The sequence below is a fragment of the Camelus ferus genome, chromosome 1 (genome assembly GCF_009834535.1).
Source record: "Camelus ferus isolate YT-003-E chromosome 1, BCGSAC_Cfer_1.0, whole genome shotgun sequence".
NCBI lineage: Eukaryota > Metazoa > Chordata > Mammalia > Artiodactyla > Camelidae > Camelus > Camelus ferus.
Window position 1 is genome coordinate 60799074 of NC_045696.1, and position 21032 is coordinate 60820105.

A 21032-nucleotide genomic window follows, 5' to 3' on the forward strand; every position below is an offset into this window, starting at 1 on the left:
GCATATATAACTTTATAGGGAATATCTGCATTTGTTAAACTTTTAATTCTTGCCATCTTCCAGGATGGTCTTTGAGACTTGAATTAATATTTAAAGTTTCTTAGGTTTTAACAATTTGTAAAATAATTCAAATATACAAAAAAGTTTTAAAATCTAATAGAAACTTATGCATCCTGTCTAAGAGGATTTAAGATATTAGTTTTGCCATATTTTCTTCAGACATTAAAAAAAAAAAACAGCAGAATAAATATCTATGAAGTCCTATTATCTAAACTCTTTCTCCTCCATCTCTTCCCAGAGGTAAACACTACCTTGAAGTCAATGTGCATAGTAACTCTCATACCTGCTTTTATATTCAATGGTGTTTTGCTTTAATTTGTGATTCTCTGACTGCTAAAGTCAGACTGAATATGTTCTTATACATTTCTTGGCCAACTGCACCTTTTCTTTTGTGATCTCCCTGTTCATAACCTAATTAACCTCATGTCTGGGACCTCTGCATTCATGTTCACTTATGTAGTAGACTTAAAACCTGCTGTTTTTTTCTGGTTCTCTTAACATTAATTATAGTTTTTAAAGCTTACAGTGTTACTTAGAATGATGCTTGTGTTTCATCACAATTAGCAGGTTCAACTTACTTTTTTTTAATAAAATAAAAACAGATGACTCATTTTAGAATCTCCTTACCTAAAGGACATAAGTGCTATCTGGTTATACTAGAGTTTCACTGAATTATTCACGGTATTTGCTGATCTGAGGCTTGCATTTCAAGGTCATACACGACAGCTCACTAAGTAAGACTAATAATAGCGACTAATTTTATTATACTTTACTATATATAGCATGGTGCTAAGCTATTTATACATTTTGTTTTATTTACTCTTCAAGAAAAAAAAACTATTGTAGTATGTACCACTATCTTCATTTTATAGATGAAACAGAGGCTTATAAAGGTTATAATTTGTAAAAGATCCCAAAGATTTTGAGAGGTAGAGGTAAGGAGATTCACACCTAGATCTGTGTGATCCATTCTGTCTCTTAATCACTGCATTTTACTCCCATCTAAATACATAATGACATCAGGAGAACATTTCCTAGGTCTTAGGTAATTTCATTTAATTTCCCAGATATATCGTAATAGTTCATTATTTTAGACCAACTGGGGAAAAGCAAGGAGAAGTTCTGAATCAGTTTGTATAAATAACTAAAAATTTAGAAAGCCTAAATAGATCAAGAGGACTTTTAGAAATGAGATCTCTGTAAGAGGTAAGAAAGATCTATAATTAGCATACCAGTTATTATTTCAGATGAAAGTGAATTCTTTTTAATTACTAAGTTTTTTCTTTCTTAAGAAGCTTAATCAAATTTTCAAAACTCCTATTTGCCCAATGAATTTACATGTTTAATTACTTTAGGTAATAAAATTCAACTGCTATTCTGATAGGATAGCTGCTATCCTAATCATTAAAAATTATCTATTGGAAGAGGCCTAATTAACTAGGTTTTACTGAAAATGTTCTAACAATCCATATAATCTTTTTTTTAAGCCATTTAAAAATAATTTTAATTTGAAACAATCTCAAAGTTATAAAAAATTACAAGCAGAGTAAAACATTTTTTTAAACAAGTGAGAGTATTATGTCAACCAGATGCCCCATCATATCTGAATTATTATGTACTCTTATAGGTAAGTACATTCTTTTATGTAACAGTATAGTGAGGAAATTAACAATGAGAATCCACAAAATCTTAAATTTTAATATATACATCAAAATGAGCATATAATCAGAAAATCAAGGCATGAAGGAAAGAATAGTAGTTAACAGCAAAATTTACCAGGGCATGAATAATCTCATGTTTCACTGTGGACAGCATTCCAATAAACTCCTGAGGCTGGGTAGAGATCATATTTGGACACAGGTTAGCATATCCTGCTATTGGCCTGTTAAAACAGACATTGAATTTTTTATTATATTCCAAGATAATAAGTATTATATTTATTAACCTATACTTTTCTATCAACAACTGATAAATTTCAGAAACATTTTTGCTAAATATCAAATGTCATTTTCTAACATAACATCTAACTTTCACTATCTTCTACTTTCAAGACATGTACCTGTGTTTTCCTATGGCATAGCTAACCAACACCTGTTCCCACAAAAAGGGCAGAGTCAGTTAATTACACTTCAGTGTGAATCTGTAAAATATGTAAAACACATACCAAAAAGGGGACAAACTGAAAAACTAATTCTAACACTATTTTACCTGCAAAATTCATCTGACTTCAGCATTTCACTATATGTACAGGCACAGGGACAGGCAAGCAGGTAGAAAGGGAAACTAGATATACAACAGTGCAATACGCAAACCATTCACGTTGCTGCAAGTGGCTGAATCTTCTTATCTCCATTTCACTATTCCCTTTCTCCCACACCAACAATGCCTTCAATCACATGGAGATTTTTATCTTCTTATCATCTTCCTTTACACCTTCTAGAATCTAAAGAATTCTACATCGCTTTCTGAGCCTAGAGCCTGAGAGTCCAAGAGCTGATTAGGACCCGAGTAATTCAGTCAGTTTCACCATGCAATTACATGTCTTTCAAAAGCTGTGACAAACAGCAATGGTAAGTAACCCCAAGGTCTTTTCTCCCAGCACTACCTTAACATTTACCCCAGAAACGCCACAAACCTCCCCAAATGGTGATGGCCTACAGAGTAACATTTGCCTTATTTAGGTAAAAAAATACAGTGCACTTTCTTCATACTTCAAAACAACAGACTTATACTTAGAAAAGTATGAAATATTGCCAAAATCACCAAAATATTGCCATGGTGACCTCTAAAATATAAATGTCACTGTCAGGCTTAAACCCCATCAAGGACTTCCTACAGCATTTAGAATAAAACAGTCCTATCTGCTTCTCCCTTCAATGCATCTCTCAAACAGTTTCTGCTGAAGCGGCTTCTAACAGCACCAGTATCCACAGCTTTTTCCTAACACAAGCTCTTTTCTCCAGCTCTTTATCTGGCTAAAGCCTAAGAATTTTCAGGTTATACTTAAAGTTTCACTTTTTCACAGAGGCATTCTTTGCCCGATTAATCTAAATTATGTTTCTCCCTTTTGTTCTCTTTTATGTTGTAGCACCCTGTTTTTTTTCTACAAAGTATTTATCATATTTTGAAGTCACAGGTCTATTTGTAACTGTATTTAATTGATATCTTGTCTTCCTCTGTAATTTGTTAAGTTCCACGAGGCAGGTACATATGTCTATTTTGTTCACCTAGTCTGCTGGCAACATATTTAGGCACTCAAACATTTATGGAATGAATTAATGCAATATAGCAGTTTCCTCAGCAGTTTTGATAGAGTTTCATCACTATCAGAAAGAGTCAAAAAGAACAACTGAAGATACTACTCTTTCTTCTAACATCAATTTCTCCTCAGAAGAAACCAAAATCTTCCTCAGTTATGAGAAGACATATATGGGTAGCTTCAAATTCATTGATACAAGGAACATTTATTCTTTAAGCTAGTCATTCATATGGAATGTAAATGAAATGCTTAAGTGCTTTAAAGAAACATACTAGCAGTGCAATGAAACTGAAACACACCTCTGGGCTATGGGATCCTCATCTGTGTGACAACTCCTGTGCTGGATTCTTTCCCCAGAAGACAATTAGATACTCTAAGTACTTTCAGTATTATTAGATGCTGAACAGAGATGAACTAATCTAGACCTACCCCTAGAACCACCATGGGATTTTATATCCCTCCCCGCAACTCCCGAGGGAAGTCATTCTGTTCTTAATACATAAGGTTCACTTTAACATGTTTTTTATTTTAAAAAAGTAATAAAAGCTCATTGTAAAGCGTATATATATATCCAAACTATAGAAATGTACTAAGAAAAAAGGAAAAACTCCCTATTTTACAATTTACTGCCACTAAATTCACCTACACAGGTAACTGCTATCAACAAATGGGATGCTTTATGTTTAGGGTGACCAGCCATCCCTGTTTGCCCAGGGCTGTGGGGTTTCCCAGGATTATGGGACTTTTAGGGCTAAAACAAGGTTAACTCCTGAGAAAATTGGGATAGGTGGTTATTTCTGACTTTTTCTTTAGCACATTCAAATACACAGATTTTTTTAAAAACAGATATGAAATATTATATATACTGTTTTGCAATATTCTTTCAACACTCAAGAGTATATTAAAAATGAAACTGTGTGTGTACAATCCATATGGTTTAGGTCAACTTAAGATAAAGACCCATGATTTTGCAGCACTGCTATTATGAAGGTATATTTCTCAAAGTCATCTACTTTAAAAAGCATCTCATTTTATCAAGTAACTTATGATTCAGTTAGCACTTCAAATACATTTCCTTGATATGGAGACATCATTAATTACACCATAATGACAGTGTCTCAGGGGAAAAAGAACACTATTAAATACATATATTCTTTTTACTAAACAGTAGTACATATATATTTGCAAAAGCATTATAGCACTTTCTTCTTCAGTAATACACTCAATATTTGACTCAAAACATTTTCAACATTCAGAGCTAAAGATTTTTGAGTTGATTTCACGGATCAACAATTACACAGTATCATGCTAACAGACTGCTTTCACAATCCACGATGCTGATTTTGACCTCCTTACCACCTTCAGTTTTGACAGTTTAATTCTGAAGTATATATCAGTGTTGCCTTTTTATTGTCTACTTGGTTCAACTAACAATTTCTTTTATTTTTCCCTTAAATTAATTACATATCAATAGAAATGAAACATCTCTTTAAAGTCATCTAGTCTTTGACAGATAGGTGAATGTTCAGGAACTCAGCAGTGGTCCTTACATACACATGAACTGGTCACATTAACTCTCCTAGATCTGAGAATGTCACATACAAAGTATTCTGAGACATGGCAACTTCCACTGCCTTTCATTGCTTTGTCTGGTGTGTGACAGTCTTCCATATGTATAATAACTTCATTTCAAGGCTGCTTCACAAAGAAAATTTTTTTAAAATATTTTATAAATAAAAAAGACTCTACATTTTTAAGAGATAATTGGGCTAAGGACATATCAAGTTATATGACAATTAGATGAACAGTTATTTTTAACATCTTACAGTTTAGCACAGAAGAGCTAATATTAAAGTTCAAATTGTTTTCTTAGAGAGGTATTTACTACTTTCCGAAGAGAACGCTATTGACAGTAGACTTTTTCTTTGGCATTGGTATTTACATTACCACATGCATAACAGTCCTATAACCTGAATCCCCCATCGCAGCCCCAGCCCGTTTTTTTTATTACGAGACGCAATCTGGCAAATGCAAACTTCCTGTACTCTAAACACTTATAATATGGTTTGTTTAAGAGTTCCTATATTAGATATTGGGGAATAAGTCTCAGGGGAAAGTTTACCTGTCCATTTTTGCTTCCTGCTGACAATAGGCTGCATAAGAGATGATGTTTTCATGGCTGCACCTCTCAGTAGCCAGGGCACCAACATAAAGAACAAAGTCTGCGTCCGGGACGCCCTCCTGGTCTGGTACACCCACTGCTCCACAGGGCCACTTACCCCCACAGCAGACTCTGCATTGCTAAGCCCATGGGGGACAACAGAAAATCAGAACAGAGATAAAATTAGCTATAGGGACTTTTAATTTATAGTGAATCCAGACTCTAAATATGTATGATTTAATTTTTATTTATTATCCCACAACTTTTATCAAATCGCATACTTCTCTGTACTCAATTCCTATCTCTAATTTTATTTTACTAAAATTGCTACTTTATATATAATAATCATAAATGTATAATCTTAATTAAAATAAAAAATTGCTATTTATAAAGGGCATCCAATCAGGATGCAAAAAAGACAGAAATATAAAAGGTTTTTTTAAACCCTCAAACTAGGTGAAGATTATAAGGGACCTCCTTGTACACATTTTTTTTGCAACTTCCTGTGAATCTATAGTTATTTCAAAATTAATCAATAACAACTTTTTATCTAATGGAAATCTATTTCTATTATAAAGTAATTCATTTATCTTATTAGAAATTCAGATAATACAAAAGTATATAAGGTAAAAAGTTAAATTCGTCTTGTAATACTACTCTTGTTTCTACTTTCCTAAGCAAATTATTCTTTTAAGATCTGCTTTTTAGAGAACTTCTTCTATCAAAGCTCCTAAAGAATCATAATCTCCAAATTATAAATAGAAAAATCAGTAAATGGTGGGGTTTTCTTAGATATTAGTGATGTTTGTAGAGAGAGAAAAAACAGAAATCCTCATTTCATTACAATGTTTACTCTTGCTTCTCTAACACATGTATATATAATTTTAAAATTTAATTACTTTAATATATTACTAGCTGATGTTATGAAAAGCTATGATTTTAAAGCATTCTTTCCCAGGATCACTCATTTGTTTAAAAAAAAAAAAAAATCAGGACCCTGAAGAAGATAAGTAGAAAGCAGAATTTGGAAAAGCCAAGAGAATTAAAAACAAACAAAAAATAACTTTAGAAAAAAGCAAAACAAAGTGTTTTAGATGCCTAAGAAATGTCTCTAAATGTCTTAGGAAAAGAGATAAATACGTAATTAACAAATTGTTTTAGTTTTTAAACATATCCCTAAAACCCTTTACACTCTCAAGAAATTTGTATTCTCAATAAATTATATCATAATTTAACTAATATTAATATAGGCATATTTATAGTTTTGCAAAGAATATCTGTGAATATATATTACACACAAGTATTTTTATAGAATATATTTCTAGGTTGGGTTGAAGCATACAAGTTTTTTTAATTTTAAGAGATAATGTTAAATTGCCCTTTAAAAATACTAAGGTATGGGGCGAGGATATAGCTCAGAGTTTAGGATGCATGCTTAGCATGCACGAGGTCATGGGTTCCTTCCCTGGTAACTCCATTAAAAACAAATAAATAGGTAAGCCTAATTAACCACCTCCCCAAAAATACTGAGGTATATACCTACTAAAAGATGCTCTGGTGGGCAAAGATAAAGTTTAAGCTGAAATGATTCAGCAGCCCCAGAGGTAAATTGAAAAAAGGGAAAAAAAGGAGAAAAAAAATCATTAAATTCATTTGAAAACCAATGAAAAAATAAAATCAGCATACCTAACTTGATTAATTTTGGTAGAAGAATTAAGCTTTTGAACTTGTCTGTAAAAGCTTCTTGGTGACAAGCAGAGATTCAAAATTTGTACTAAGTTTATTCTAAAGAATAAAAACATTGCTAAGAGTAGGGTGAATTACCTGGAGGTGCTCCTCAGGCACTATAACTGGGCCACATTTTGTATGCTCTGCACATTTCTCAGTACAGCATCTATGGTGATCATTTTCCTTTCGTAGGTATTGGTATTGGTTTGTTGCACATTGTCTTCAGGTCATTTGCACATCAATTTAATTAGAAAAAAAAGATTAGTTAACAGCAGCTAAAACACTGTAAAAAACTAGCGGCTGCTATATTTTGTTCATTAATAATGGTTACTATTTTAGTTAGAAAAGTAGACAAAGAAAGAATTTTGGTTCCATGGGAAGTCCTCCTGATCCGGGTTTTCAAACACTCAGATACTTCAAAAGCCAATACTATACACATAAAGGAGGGAGGAAGGAGATGTGGGGAACAGGGGATAACCATATCTGAGGAAAAGATCCATTGGGTCACCTTATAATGGAAAATCAGGGAAAGAATGATTATACAGCAGATTCTCTTTTATTCTTTTTAGATACCTTGCAGTTTGGTCTCTAAGAGCCAGCATAATAGACTATTCTAGTATAAATTACATAACTTGCCAACTGACAGAATGGGGAGGACAAAGTCCTAAACAATGGAAGAAAATGACCTGTGTGTAATGTGACATACCTGCTAAGTAATATAGTGCCCGCAGGTCTACGGACCTGAAAAGTCTTCTCTAAATAATAAACAGCTTGTGGGAAAAGTTTGTTCTAAATAAAAGTGGAAAAAAACCAGTCAGAATTACTGCCAAAAGATGAATTATATTTATAACAAGCAAGCATAGGATATTCATGACTAAGGGGAAAGAAGGAAAAGGCCTTATAATTCTGGAATACAGATACTAGTTAGATACAAGTTCACATTTGATATTAAGTTAGCCTTCTCATTTTATAACTTGATAAATATATTGGTGAAAAGTATAAATATATTCACTACTAACATCTTTTATTCAGTCATTCACAAAATAGTCATGTATATATTCCTCATTACTGAAGTAAAATTTACATACAACAAAATCCACCCATTTTAAGTATTCAATTCAAGCCATGAGTACTTATTACATACCTTTACAAGGTATCTTTTCTCAGGGAGCAACCTGAAAATATAATGACATAAAACATAAAAATTGCCATGCTAAGGGCAGAGTACAGTCTCATTTGTTCAGAATACATCTGGCAGGAGCCCCAAGGAATGCTTTGTGGAAACATGCAGTACCAGTCCCCTCAAATCTCAGTTTACCTCAATGAGCATTTAAGAGTTTATTCTGTGCCAAAACACAACGCCAGGCATGATAACATACTGCTTCATTTCTTCGGAAAATTAAAGATAGGGAAAGACATCAATTACTCCTAGTACCTGTTTAAAAACTACTACAGATTCATTATTTTACCTGCTTTCTGGACTCCCCTTACACTAAACTAAAAATTAGGCTACATCATCTCTCTGGTTAATAACTTCATAAATATTCTCATTATTGTATACATTAGTACTTCCTCTTATTTTCCTCCAAGTACTTATTGTGGAAGTGCCTTCTAGGTCTGTTACTGACCAAATCCAAGTAGATATACACTGGTTCTGTTTAAATTATTCATGATGTGTAGAGTCAAACCATATCCTATGGCATTCATCTTTCCAAACTAAAAAGCATATTTAGCTTAATTCCATTTTGAGGGTGCATTAGCACCTAGTTCCATCTATGGAACTCTAGGTAACAGATGAAACTATCTTCAATAGTTTGATTCTTAATTTAAAAAGATGACAAAATAATGGTGTACTTACTCTTCAATACTTTTATCATAGACAATCTTGATTCTTAAATGTTCATTAATATCTCTCTTTACAACATGATTTGCCTTAAGATGGACCTTATTTATCACCTGAAAAAAAAAAAAGGAATAGATTTGGGGGGAAAAAAGTATAGATTAGCTAATTGAGGTCCCAACTTAAAATTAATAAACTAAAGCACAGAGAGTACCACACAGGGTCAACCCAAAGAGGAACACATAGTTATGAAACGGACAAAAATTAAGGATAAGGAGAAAATATTAAAATTAGCAAGAGAAATGCAATAAATAACATACAAGGGAACTGACAAGGTTATCAGCTGATTTTTCAGCAGAAAATCTACAGGCCAGAAGGGAATGGCAAGATATATTTAAAGTGATGAAAGGGGAAAATTTACAACCAAGAATACTCTATCCAGCAAAGCTTCTGTTCACATTTGAGGGAGAAATCAAAAGCTTCACAGATAAACAAAAGCTAAAAGATTTCAGCACCAAACCAGCTTTACAACAAATGTTAAAGGAACTTCTCTAGTCATCAAACCATAAGGAAAGAGAACAAAAAGAAGAAAGAAAGAAAGACCTACAAAATACTGCTTTGGCTGTTTGGGGTCTTTTGTGGTTCCTTATAAATTTTGGAATTGCTTGTTCTAGTTCTTTGAGGAATGTCATGAGTATTTTGACATGGGTTGCACTGGATCTGTGGATTGCTTTGGGTAGTGTGGCCATTTTGATAGTGTTGATTCTTTCAATCCAAGAGCAAAGAAATCTTTCCATTTCTTTGTGTCATTTCGGTTTTCGGAGTATTTCTAGGTATTTTGTTGTTTTTTATGCAATAGAAATGTTTGTGCCAGTTATAAAATTCTGGTTTTTGAAGTGAAAAAAAAAAAAAGTGAATGAAGGGCCGCAAATGGCAAAATATCCTTCTTTCTTATAGGTGAGTTGTATTCCATTATATAATACGTATATACTGCATCTTTATCTATTCAACTATTGATGTGCACTTAGGATGCTTCCGTATCTTGGCAACTGTAAATAATGTCGCTGTTAACAGCAGGGTGTATGTATCTTTTTTAATTAATTCTTATTTTTTGGTTGGCTTTATTCCTTTGATAACTATGTAAGTTTAAAAGCTAAAGCTCTAAACATTCTTAGAAACAATGAACAGTACATATATGTAAATTAAAAAATACATGTGCAGTAAAAAAAAAAAAAGAAATGAGCTATCAAACCATGAAAGATCTAGAAGAAACTTAAAAGACATATTACTAAATGAAAGAAGCCAGTCTGAAAAGGTTACAGACTATATGATTCCAACCAAATGACATTCTGGAAAAGGGAAAGCTACAGAAACAATAAAAAGATAATGATTTCCAGGGGTTTGGGAGAGAGAGGAGGGAAAGAATAGATGGCACACAAGGGATTTTTAGGGCAATGAAATTATTCTGTATGATTCTACAGTGGTGACTACATGTCATTATGCATTTGTCAAAACCCATAGAATATACAACATCAAGAGTGAACCCTAAGGTGGAGGGGGGTGGGAAAGGACAGACTGGGAGTTCAAAATTTGTAAATACTGATAGGCATATGCAGAATAGATAAACAAGATTACACTGTATAGCACAGGGAAATATATACAAGATCTTGTGGTAGCTCATAGTGGGAAAAAAATGTGACAATGAATATATGTATGTTCAAGTATAACTGAAAAATTGTGCTCTACATTGGAATTTTACACAACATTGTAAAATGACTACAACTCAATAAAAAAAAGTTTAAAACAAAAAAAAAAGAGTGAACCCTAATGTAAACTACGGACTTTAGTTGATAGTAATGTGCCCATGTTGGTTCATCGATTTTATCAAATATGCCACATTGATGAGGGATACTGAGGGTAGAGGAGTATATATTTGTGGGTGGGGAGGGCTATGTGCAAACTCTCTGTATTTTCTGCTCAATTCTGCTGTGAACCTGAAACTGCTATAAAAAATAAAATCTATTAATAAAAAATTAATAAACTAAATTTCAAGTGTAACACTCCCCCCCCCCAAATAAAAGAACTAAATAAATGGAGAGACAGTTCATGCCCATGGATGGGAAGACTCAAATATTATCAAGATGTCAATTCTTCCCAACTTCATCTATAGATTAAATGAAATCTGAATCATAATCCCACAAATTATACTGTGAAATGTCAACAAACTGATTCCAAAGTTTATATTAAGGGCAAAAGACCCAGAATAGCTAACAAAATGTTAAAGAAAAAAAACAAAGGTGAAGGACTGAGAAAACCTGACCTCAAGATTTACTATAAAATTACAGTATCCAGACAGTGTGATACTGGCAAAAGAGAAACAAATAGATCAATGGAACACAATAGAGAGCCCAGAAATAGATCCATAGAAATACAGTCAACTGGTCTTTGACAGATTTTGGCCAAAATCTGGAACACATACAACACCAAATGCTGGCCAAAGATGTGGGGCAGCAGAAACTGTTATTCATTGCTGGTGGGAATACAAAATGTACAGCTACGCTGGGAGACAGTTTGGCAGTTTCTTACAAAATTAAACATATTTTTACCATAACTACCCAGTAATCATGCTCCTTGGTATTTACTCAAATGAGTTAAAAACTTACAGCCACACAAAAACTTGTTTACAGATGTTTATAGCAACTTTATTCATAACTGCTACAACTTAAAAGCAGCCAATGTGTTCTTCAGTATGTGAATATATAAATAAACAGTGGTAAATCCAGAAATGGAGTATTATCCAGAGCTAAAAAGATGACCTATGTACCTTTCGCATCTGGGTAGTCTCGTCTAACAATTCCTCTATAGAAAAAGAAAAAAAAAAAAGATGACCTATGAAGTTATGAAAAGACATAGAGTAACCTTAAATACTTCTCAGTAAGTGAAAGAAGCCAATCTGAAAAGATTACATACTATATGATTCCAACTATATGACATTCTGGAAAAGGCAAAATTATGACAGTAAAAAGATCAGTGTTTGCCAGGGAAGGAAGGGTGGGAATGAATAGGTGGAGCACAGATGATTCTGAAGGCAGTGAACTACCCTGTATGATACTGTAATGATGGTTACATGTCAGTATACATTTGTCCAAACCCACATAATGTACAGCACCAAGAGTAAACCCTAATTTAAACTGTAGACTTTGGGTGGTTATGACGTGTCAACACAGTTTCATCAGTTGTAACAAAAGTACCACTCTGGTTGGGAATGCTGTATGCATGTAAAGAGGAACAGGGTATTTGGGAAATCTCTGTACCTTCTTCATAATTTTACAGTGAATCTAAAACTGCTTTTAAAAATTAACTAATTTTTAAAAAATGAAGATAGAAGACAATGGAACACATAGTTCAAGTGTTAAAAGAAAGCTGTTCAACACTTAAGTCTGTATCCAGTGAAACGCCTCCTCAAAAAAGAAGAGGAAATACAGATATTTCAGATACACAGAAATGGAAAGAATTCATCAACAGCAGACCCCTACCACAGGAAACACTAAAGGAAGTTCTTTTTGGTAACAGAAATGACACTAGATGGTACCTCGGATCTTGTCTTAGCTCAGGCTGCTGTAACAGAATATCACATACTGGTGGCTTATAAACAACAGAAATTTATTCCTCACACTTCTGGAGGATGGCAAGTCCAAGATCAAGGTACTTGAAGTCTGGGTGTCTAGTGAGGGCCCAATTCTTGTTTCTTAAGGCCATATTCTCAAATTTTCATTGTAGCCCCTGGCAGAAGGGGCCAAGAGCTCTTTCATACAGGTATTAATCTCATTCCTAAGGGCTCTGCCTTCAAGACCTAATCATCTACCAAAGACCTCACCTCTTAACCATTATGCTGAGAGTTAGGATTTCAACATATGAATTTGGGGGGGAAACAAACATTCAGTTTATACCAGGTCTATATGAAGGAATGAAAACAACTGGAAATGATATATAAGTAAATATAAGGCTATTGTGCATAAAACAGTTAATATAGCAGGCCTCTGCCTGCTATCTTTAGAAAGGCCTACTTGCAAATTTGACCTTTCACTGGTCAAAGAACTTGAATGGAAAATAGTTCCCCTACAGTGATATAAAACTTCCCTAAGTGATAAGGGAGTCTCATTGTGCCAAAACTGTTAATAGAAATAATATAGTTTATGCTGAACATTTGTTTACTTCTCAGAGCCAGGAATGTTAGTGAGTGAAAAGGTGCCTACATGACCAATCTCCAACAAAAACCCTGGGCTCCTAGACTCAGATGAGCTTCCCTGCAGACAACATTTTGTGCTTGTTGTTACAAATTACTGCTGAAGGGATTAAGCATGTCCTGTGTGATTCCACTAGCAGAGGACTCTTGGAAATGAGGAAAATTCAATTAACAAGTTAAGAAGAAGAAAGGGAATTTTATTCAAGTCAAACTGAGGATTATAACCTGGGAGACACACTCTCAGAAGTTCTGAGAGCTGTTCCTTCTACCTGTTAGAAGTCAAAGGCACAGTCACATACATTTTCAAGAAAGGATCGTACATCAAAATGACATAGTGATATTTTACACAAAGTTCACCAAAGATATATAGTCCAGGTAAGTACACACAAAGCCAAAGCAAGCATCAAGTCACTGTGACCCCCTACAGAGTTGGGAAAGAACGCTATTCTTTTAAGAAATTACATTCCTAGTACCAGAAGAAAGGGAAAAACTGATCTTTTTGGTTGAGCAGGCATTTCCATCTTTGAGGAGGCCTGGTTAATGTGTAATGCAGATGCACACAGGGAGGGAGGGAGGAAGCCCAAAAAGACAGAGAGAACTTTATGTTTAGATTTTCTGGTCCTGCCTTAAAATATACTTATAATTTTGTTTCATCAGAAACATGTCTGGTTTCCCAAGATATATCATGCAAACATTAATCAAAAGAAAACCAGAGCAGCTATGTTAGTTATTAGACAAAGCATATTTCAAAACAAGGAGTATTAATTTCCAGGGATAATGAGAGGGTCAGTATGTAATGCTAAATGTGTCCAAAAAATACAATAATCTAAAATGTGTAAACACCTAACACTAGAGCTTCAAAATACATGAAGCAAAAACTGAAAACTAAGACGAGAAATAGACAAATCTACAATTAGAGCTAGAGACTTCAACATTCCTATCTCAGTAATCGATACAAGTAGACAGAAAATCAGGAAGGATGTGGGAGACCTGGGCAGAACTAAAACTAACTTGACCTAAATGACATTTATAGAACCAACCACCTGCCCCAACAACAAGAGGATGTTCATTCTTCTCAAGTACACATGGAACATTAACCTGGATAGACAGCATTTTTGGCTATAAAACAAATCTTAAGAAACATAAAAAGACTGAAATCATATAAAGGGTGTTCTCTATCTATAACTAAATTCAACTACAATGCAATTACAAAAGGATAACTGGGAAATCTCCAAATACTAGAAAATCAAACAATAAACTTCTAAGTAATTCTTAGGTTAAAGATGAAGTAACAAAGAAGATTAGAAAATATTTTAATTGAATGAAAATAAGATTATAACAAATTAATATTTGCAGGATATAGTTAGAGTTTAGAACTTTATAACAAAATATTTAAAGTGCAAAAATAATCTCAAATTAATCATCTAAACTTCCATCTTAAGAAACTAGAAAAAGAGCATATTAAACTCAAAGAAAGCAGAAGAAAGGAAATAATAAAGAACAGAAATCAATTAAATGGAAAATAGAAAAATAATAATGAGAAATCAATGAAACCAAGAAGCGATTCTCTGAGAGGATCAATACAATTGATAAACCTCTAAGAATATTAAGGGAGAAGACACCAATAACCAATATCAAGAATGAAACAAGAGACATCACAATAGACTTTATAGACTGTGATACTGTGATTTATAATAAAAATATATTTGGTCTTTGTCCCACTTATGGAATTTCCTAAAACCCTTGGAATTTCTTAAATGACAAAAGTGATCAAGGTGTCTTTTGTCATGTTACTGAGGTAACTTTTGGAAAGCACCTAAAGATAGGGCCTGGTTGCCAGCTGAGTCAACCATGTGAATAGAAGACTGGAACTTTCAGTCCTTCCCCACCCTTTCTAAGCTCTGAGGAGAGGAGAAAGGCTGGAGATCAAGCTCACTCACCAATGTCTAATGATTTAATCAATCATGTCTATGTAATACCTCCATAAAACCTGAAAGGATAGGGGTTGGAGAGCTTCAATTGTGGTGAACACGTGGAGATTTCTGGGAAAGTGACATGCTCAGAGAACATTGACACTCTGTGCCCTTTCTCCATATCTTGCCCTATACATCTGTTCCATCTGATTGTTCTTGAGCTACATCCTTTTATAATAAACCAGTAATCTAGTAGGTAAAATCTTCTCTGAGTTCTGTGAACCTCCCTAGCAAATTAACCAAACCCAAGGTGGGGGTCGTTTTAACTTCTGATAGGTTTGTCAGAAGAACGAATAACATGGACTTGGGATTGGCATCAAGTGGGAAAAGGGGGGCAATATTGTAGGTCTGAACACTTAACCTATGGAATCTGATGCTATCTCTAGGTAGACAGCGTTAGAATTGAGTTGAATTGTAGGACACTCGGCTAGTGTTGGAGAGTGGCTTGGTGGTGTGTGGAAAACCACCAACAAACTAGAATTGGAACCAGAACCCTTTACAGACATTTAGAAGACCAAATGGAAACATTAAGAAAAATTGTATTTCCATACATTTGACCACTTTGATGAAATTTTTTGAAGGACATAACTTACCAAACACAATCAAGAAGAAAGAGACAACCTGAATAGTCTAATATCTATTAAAGAAAATAAGTTCATCGTTTATAACTCTCCAAAAGAGAAAATTCCAGAATGAGATAGCTCCATTCATGAATTCTAAACATTTAAGGAAGAAACAATACTGATTGTACACAAACTCTGAAAATAGAAGAGGAAGAAATATTTCTTAACTCATTCTGTAAGGCCAGCATTACCTTAATACCAAACTCAACAAAGCTATTGAATTAAAAAAAAAACAAACCTACAGACAAATATCCCTCATGAATATATATGCAAAATCATAAAAAACTACTAGTAAATCAAATCCAGCAAAATGTAAAAAGAGTAATATAACATGATCAAGTGTGGTTTAATCTCAGGAAAATGTAAGGCTATTTTAAATGATTAATAAAATTAATAAGCCCCTAAAAAGATTGGACTAGAATAAAACAGAACAAGCACAAATTACCACATTAGAAATAAAAGAGTAAATATCACTACAGATTCTACAGATATCAAAAGGATAAATTATTATGAACAACTCTGTCAATAAATTTAACTTGATGAAATATACTCCTTGATGAAATATACTCCTTGAAAAACACAAGTTACCAAGACTGACACAGGATCAAACAGAAACTATGAATATACTTGTATCAGAAAAATTGGATTTATCTAATCTTACATAGTGGTTGCTTGGGGCCAGAAGTGAAAATATGGATTTCCTATAAATGGACACAAGGGATCTTTCTAGGGTGATGGAAATGTTCTAAAATTGGATTGTAGTGATAGTTTTGCAACTCTGTAAATTTAATGAAAATCACTTAATTGGACACTTAAGTAAGTCAATTTAATGGTATATAAATTATAGTTCAATAAAAGTACTTTTTAAAACTCTCTACAAAGAAAACTCTAAACATTTAAGGAAGAAATTTCATATAAACTCTTTTAGAAAATATATGATGGAACCTCCCAACTCATTATGTAACACAGGTATAATTCTGATATCCAAAGCTAACAAAAACTTCACTAAAAAAGGAGATTATAAATCAATATTACTCATAAACATAGATGCAAAAATCCTTAATCTATTAGCAAATTGAATTCAGAAGTATATTAAATGTATAATACATTATGACCAAGTAGAGTTTATCCCAAAAATATAAGGTTGATTTACTATTAGAAAATTCAATGTAATCTACCATATAACAGTACATATTATATAATTCCATTTATATAAACAAAGTTCTAGAAGAGGCAAAATTAATTTAATGTAAAACATAAATCTAATGTAAAAAAAAAAATCAGAACAATAGTTACCTGGGATGGATGGGAGAGAGTGACTGGCACAGGATAGGAGGGAAATTTCTGGAGACATGGGAATATTCTGTATTATTACAGGATTGTGAGTTTTACATGGATGTAAATTACTGCGTTTGCTGCATTTCAGTATATATAAATCTTATCCAAAAAAAACTTAAAAGGAACAATAACAGTGGGATGATAGGGAATGGGCAGAAGTATATGAAACAGAACGAGAGAATACTGATAAGTGTTGAAGCTGGGTGAAGGGTCATGGGAGTTCATCAAACTATTCTGGTTTTGAGTTTTGTTTTAGTTTACATAATAAAAAATAAAAACAAAACAAAACTTAAAGAGTTTTTAGTTGAGAACAAGTTATATGAGTCAAAATGCTTTGCAGTTCCCCAGCACTAACAATAAAAAGTTACTGAAACTTCCTATAGCATTTAACAAGAGATGCAGCCACTAATATGAGTACAATGAACACTACTTGCCTATAACTTGCGTCCAGGTAAAAGCAAAAAGAATGGTTAGGAGGACTTGCTTATTATATACCCTGTGAAGAACTAGGAAAATTAGGGATGAGAACTCTCAAGAAGAACTTAATAGCTTCTTTTAATATCTGAAGCACGAACACTATTAAGTTTGTTCAGGCATGAGCCATAAATAAGAAGAGTGGGTGGAAGTTTCAGGAAGAGTTTTCAGCTCTATAAAAAGAACAATAATCTCTCCAAAAAGCAAAGGGGCTGCCCCTGGAGATAATTTCCCTATTTGTCAAATGTAAGTACAAGATTTGTACACTGGCAACAATCACAAGAGGAAAACAGCCATTTAGGTTCCTTATAGAGCAGAGATTTTGCAGTTCTCTGAACTACTTTCTCTTATTTTAATCTAAATTCAAAGAGAGAAGTGCAGGGCTTTGTGGGAATGATTTTTAAAAAGTATTTACCAGGTGAATAGGGAAATTGAGGAGATGTTGTTTAAGGGTACAAACTTGCAAAGAGTAGATAAATAAGTTCTGAAGATCTAATGCACTACATAGTGACTACGAACAATGATACTGTATTATAAACTTAAAAGTTGCTGAGAGACTGAAAAATAAATAATTCAGCCAGAATGCAGTGTCATGATAAAAGCTGAAATACACAAACCCCAAACAGTATTCTGGCACATATGGTTATGAACAGCATGCACAGAAATTTTTGGAAATTACAAAAAAAATGACTAGTCAGATTTCTGAGCTGAACTGAAAACTTCCAGATTAATCTTTCTTGATAAAGTAATGAGACAAATTATAAAATCAACCACAATATGCAGCCCTGCCCCAGGTACTTTCTCCTTTCCTCAAAGAATAGTGATTATTGTGGGCACTCCATGGAGCTAAGTACTGTAGAGGAATCAAAGTCTAATACGCAAGGAACATCACAATCTAACTGCAAAGGCAATATATGCCTGAAACATAAGCTATCACCACAGTAGTACTTGGTTAAGTGCCAGTAAAGAGTTCGGATAAGACATACTGCGAAATGAAAAGAACATTCTGCTGGGGTGGTTTCAGCAGGCTGACTTGAGGTTAAGGAACTTAAAATCAAAGAATTTAGACAGGGGGGAAAAAAAGTAATGGGAAAGAGGCAGACACTTCCAGGGCAGGAGAACAGGGTAAAGCAAGCAATGTGAAACTAAACTTGAATTTTGTCTTCAGAGAACCCCCACTATTCCTTCAATGCCTCTGCCTGGCTCTCCTATCAATTCCTTCCCGAACGTTTTGGTTCCCAAAGTGTGGTCCTTGGACAAGCAGCACCAGCAACCATCTGGGAACTTCACCTGCAAATTCTGGGGCCCCATCCCATACCTACTGAGACAGAACTGGGCAGCGGGAGGGAATGCAGCAGCAATCTGTGTTTTAACAAGCCCTTCAGGTGATTCTGATGCACGCTCAAGTTTGAAAACCACTGCTCTAGGACTACCTGCTAAGCACAACCCTCCGCTCAGGAAAGTCATGATTTTCTGAGTGCCTAACTGAGCCACTTTGTTGTGGTACAGGAAGAGTTGATAGCTGGTCCCAGCCCTCTAAGAGTTCAAAACCTCTGGCCCAGTCTGGCTTTCTCCTACAGTACACCTTGTTCCAATCACTACCCTCTATGCCATCGCCTCCCTTACTACTTTACCCTCATAGGGCCCGCTCCCACCACTCCGTGGCCCTACCTCAGAGTCAGAGGGGACGTGGTGCCGGCAGGGAGGGGAACTGCCCAAGGAGACTGGAATAGATGTGGCGCTTGCCCGGAGCCCGCCCAACAGGAGTAAAACGCCTCGGACCCATAAAGAACCGCTCCAATGCCACCGGCTCAGAACCCGGCCTGAACCCGAGGAGCCCGCTCCTCTGCCCCACTCGGCCGCCATCTTCAGGCCGAGCGTCGTTACCATGGAGTACGTGACGCCTCCGCGCCCAGCGCCAGCCCCGCCCCTCGCCTCTCCAGGCAGGTGGAGGGACGAGGCGGCGGAAAGGTGCTTTTTGATTGGCTAGCGTCACCCGTAGGAAGTTCACCGCGGATGAGCGTTGCATCACGTCCAACGCGTCTCATTCGCGTGAAGTCGGCCAATAAATGCCGTTTGGCCGCCCACGTGAGTCGGGCTGTGAGAAGACTAGCGGGTGTTAATGTTAATGGCATGGTAGTACGTGGGTGTCCTTACTAAGGGAGTTTTTGTTTTGAATTCAGTTATTTATCGAAAACATATGCACTCACTACGTGCCAGGTGCTTAGACATACAGATGCAAAAGTTTTTATGGTTTAGCTCTCTGTATAAAAGGTCAATGGAATAATTTTCATTTTGACTTATCCTGAGTCACCAATTTTGAACCAATTTCTGTAAAATCAGGTGTGTTCATTACTTTTCAATCACATCCCGTAATTTGTCTTAATTTGAGAACTGCAACTGCATTAATTCCGGAGAGTAGGTAGATCCTTGCCATTAGGGCAACTACCTTAAAAACTGAGCCGTGAGGAACTATAAAAAATTGGCAATTGGGACAAATCTTCCTGTTGCCCATGAAAGAATTAAAACTAGAAATTAAAAGCAATGAACTGTAACAGTCATTCCAGGAATTGAGTTTTATAAATTACTATACTAGGAACTGTAATGGTAGGAAGAACAGAAAGGCCCGAAGCACTTACAATTTGTTGGTGAAGATTATGTACTCCCAAAAAGGGGGGAATGGGCATTTTACAAGTAGACTCATTAGATGTGTCTTATCACCCCACAACTAGAGGATGTTGAGATTTCAAACAAAATTTATCACTTTCAGGAAGTTCTCTCCCCATGAGACCACAAAGAAGTTGCAGATTGTGAACAAAGAATGGAATCAGCCATCTTCAAGTTCCTGCTGGTAGCAGGAGTACCATGCTGTGGGAGAGGCAGTTTCGATGAGCTGCTAGCCATTTAAGTTCATTTTTTTGTGAAACATGGGGCTCCTCCATTGTAACTTTGTCTTGAGAACTGCCTTGCACTGACCAAACTTGAAGGGAGCAGAAAAACACAATACACGTTCTCATTTATAAGTGCTGCCATTACATCAGTTTAGGAGGGTGTATGAATTTGCATGCAGGGCTCATTTGTCACTGCATTTACTCTGGTTATCTTAAGGATTTTTAGCTTTCTTCCCTACATTGTTCAAATGCCTACCACTTCTTGTTTATCCACCCCATTGCTCTACCATCACCTACCTAGTTCTAGTCAGCAGCTCCTAACAAAGGAGAATTGAGATTATTTTCCCCTCTCCTCTATATGCCTAATCCAGATTCAAATAGCCATCTGCTTTTCTGGACATGTTCACAGGTGGACATTCACCAGCTTCCTCAAACTCAG

At 35.0% G+C, this 21032-nt stretch overlaps 1 protein-coding gene across 2 annotated transcripts in view; it reads right to left on the reverse strand.

Moving 5' to 3' along the window:
• Positions 1-19607, reverse strand: part of LMLN (leishmanolysin like peptidase) — a 58733-nt gene extending 39126 nt beyond the window's left edge. The window contains exons 1-8 of one of the 2 annotated variants that reach the window (XM_032481021.1): positions 19374-19607; positions 17187-17234; positions 9067-9164; positions 8353-8383; positions 7915-7997; positions 7305-7428; positions 5442-5620; positions 1837-1942 (exon numbers count right to left, since the gene is read on the reverse strand). In XM_032481021.1, the coding sequence (XP_032336912.1) occupies positions 1837-1942; positions 5442-5620; positions 7305-7428; positions 7915-7997; positions 8353-8383; positions 9067-9164; positions 17187-17234; positions 19374-19592 (888 nt within the window). In that variant the 5' untranslated portion in view covers positions 19593-19607. The remainder of the gene's footprint in view (positions 1-1836; positions 1943-5441; positions 5621-7304; positions 7429-7914; positions 7998-8352; positions 8384-9066; positions 9165-17186; positions 17235-19373) is intronic. The other variant, XM_006180003.3, reaches the window with a different exon arrangement.
• Positions 19608-21032: the final 1425 nt, after the last annotated feature.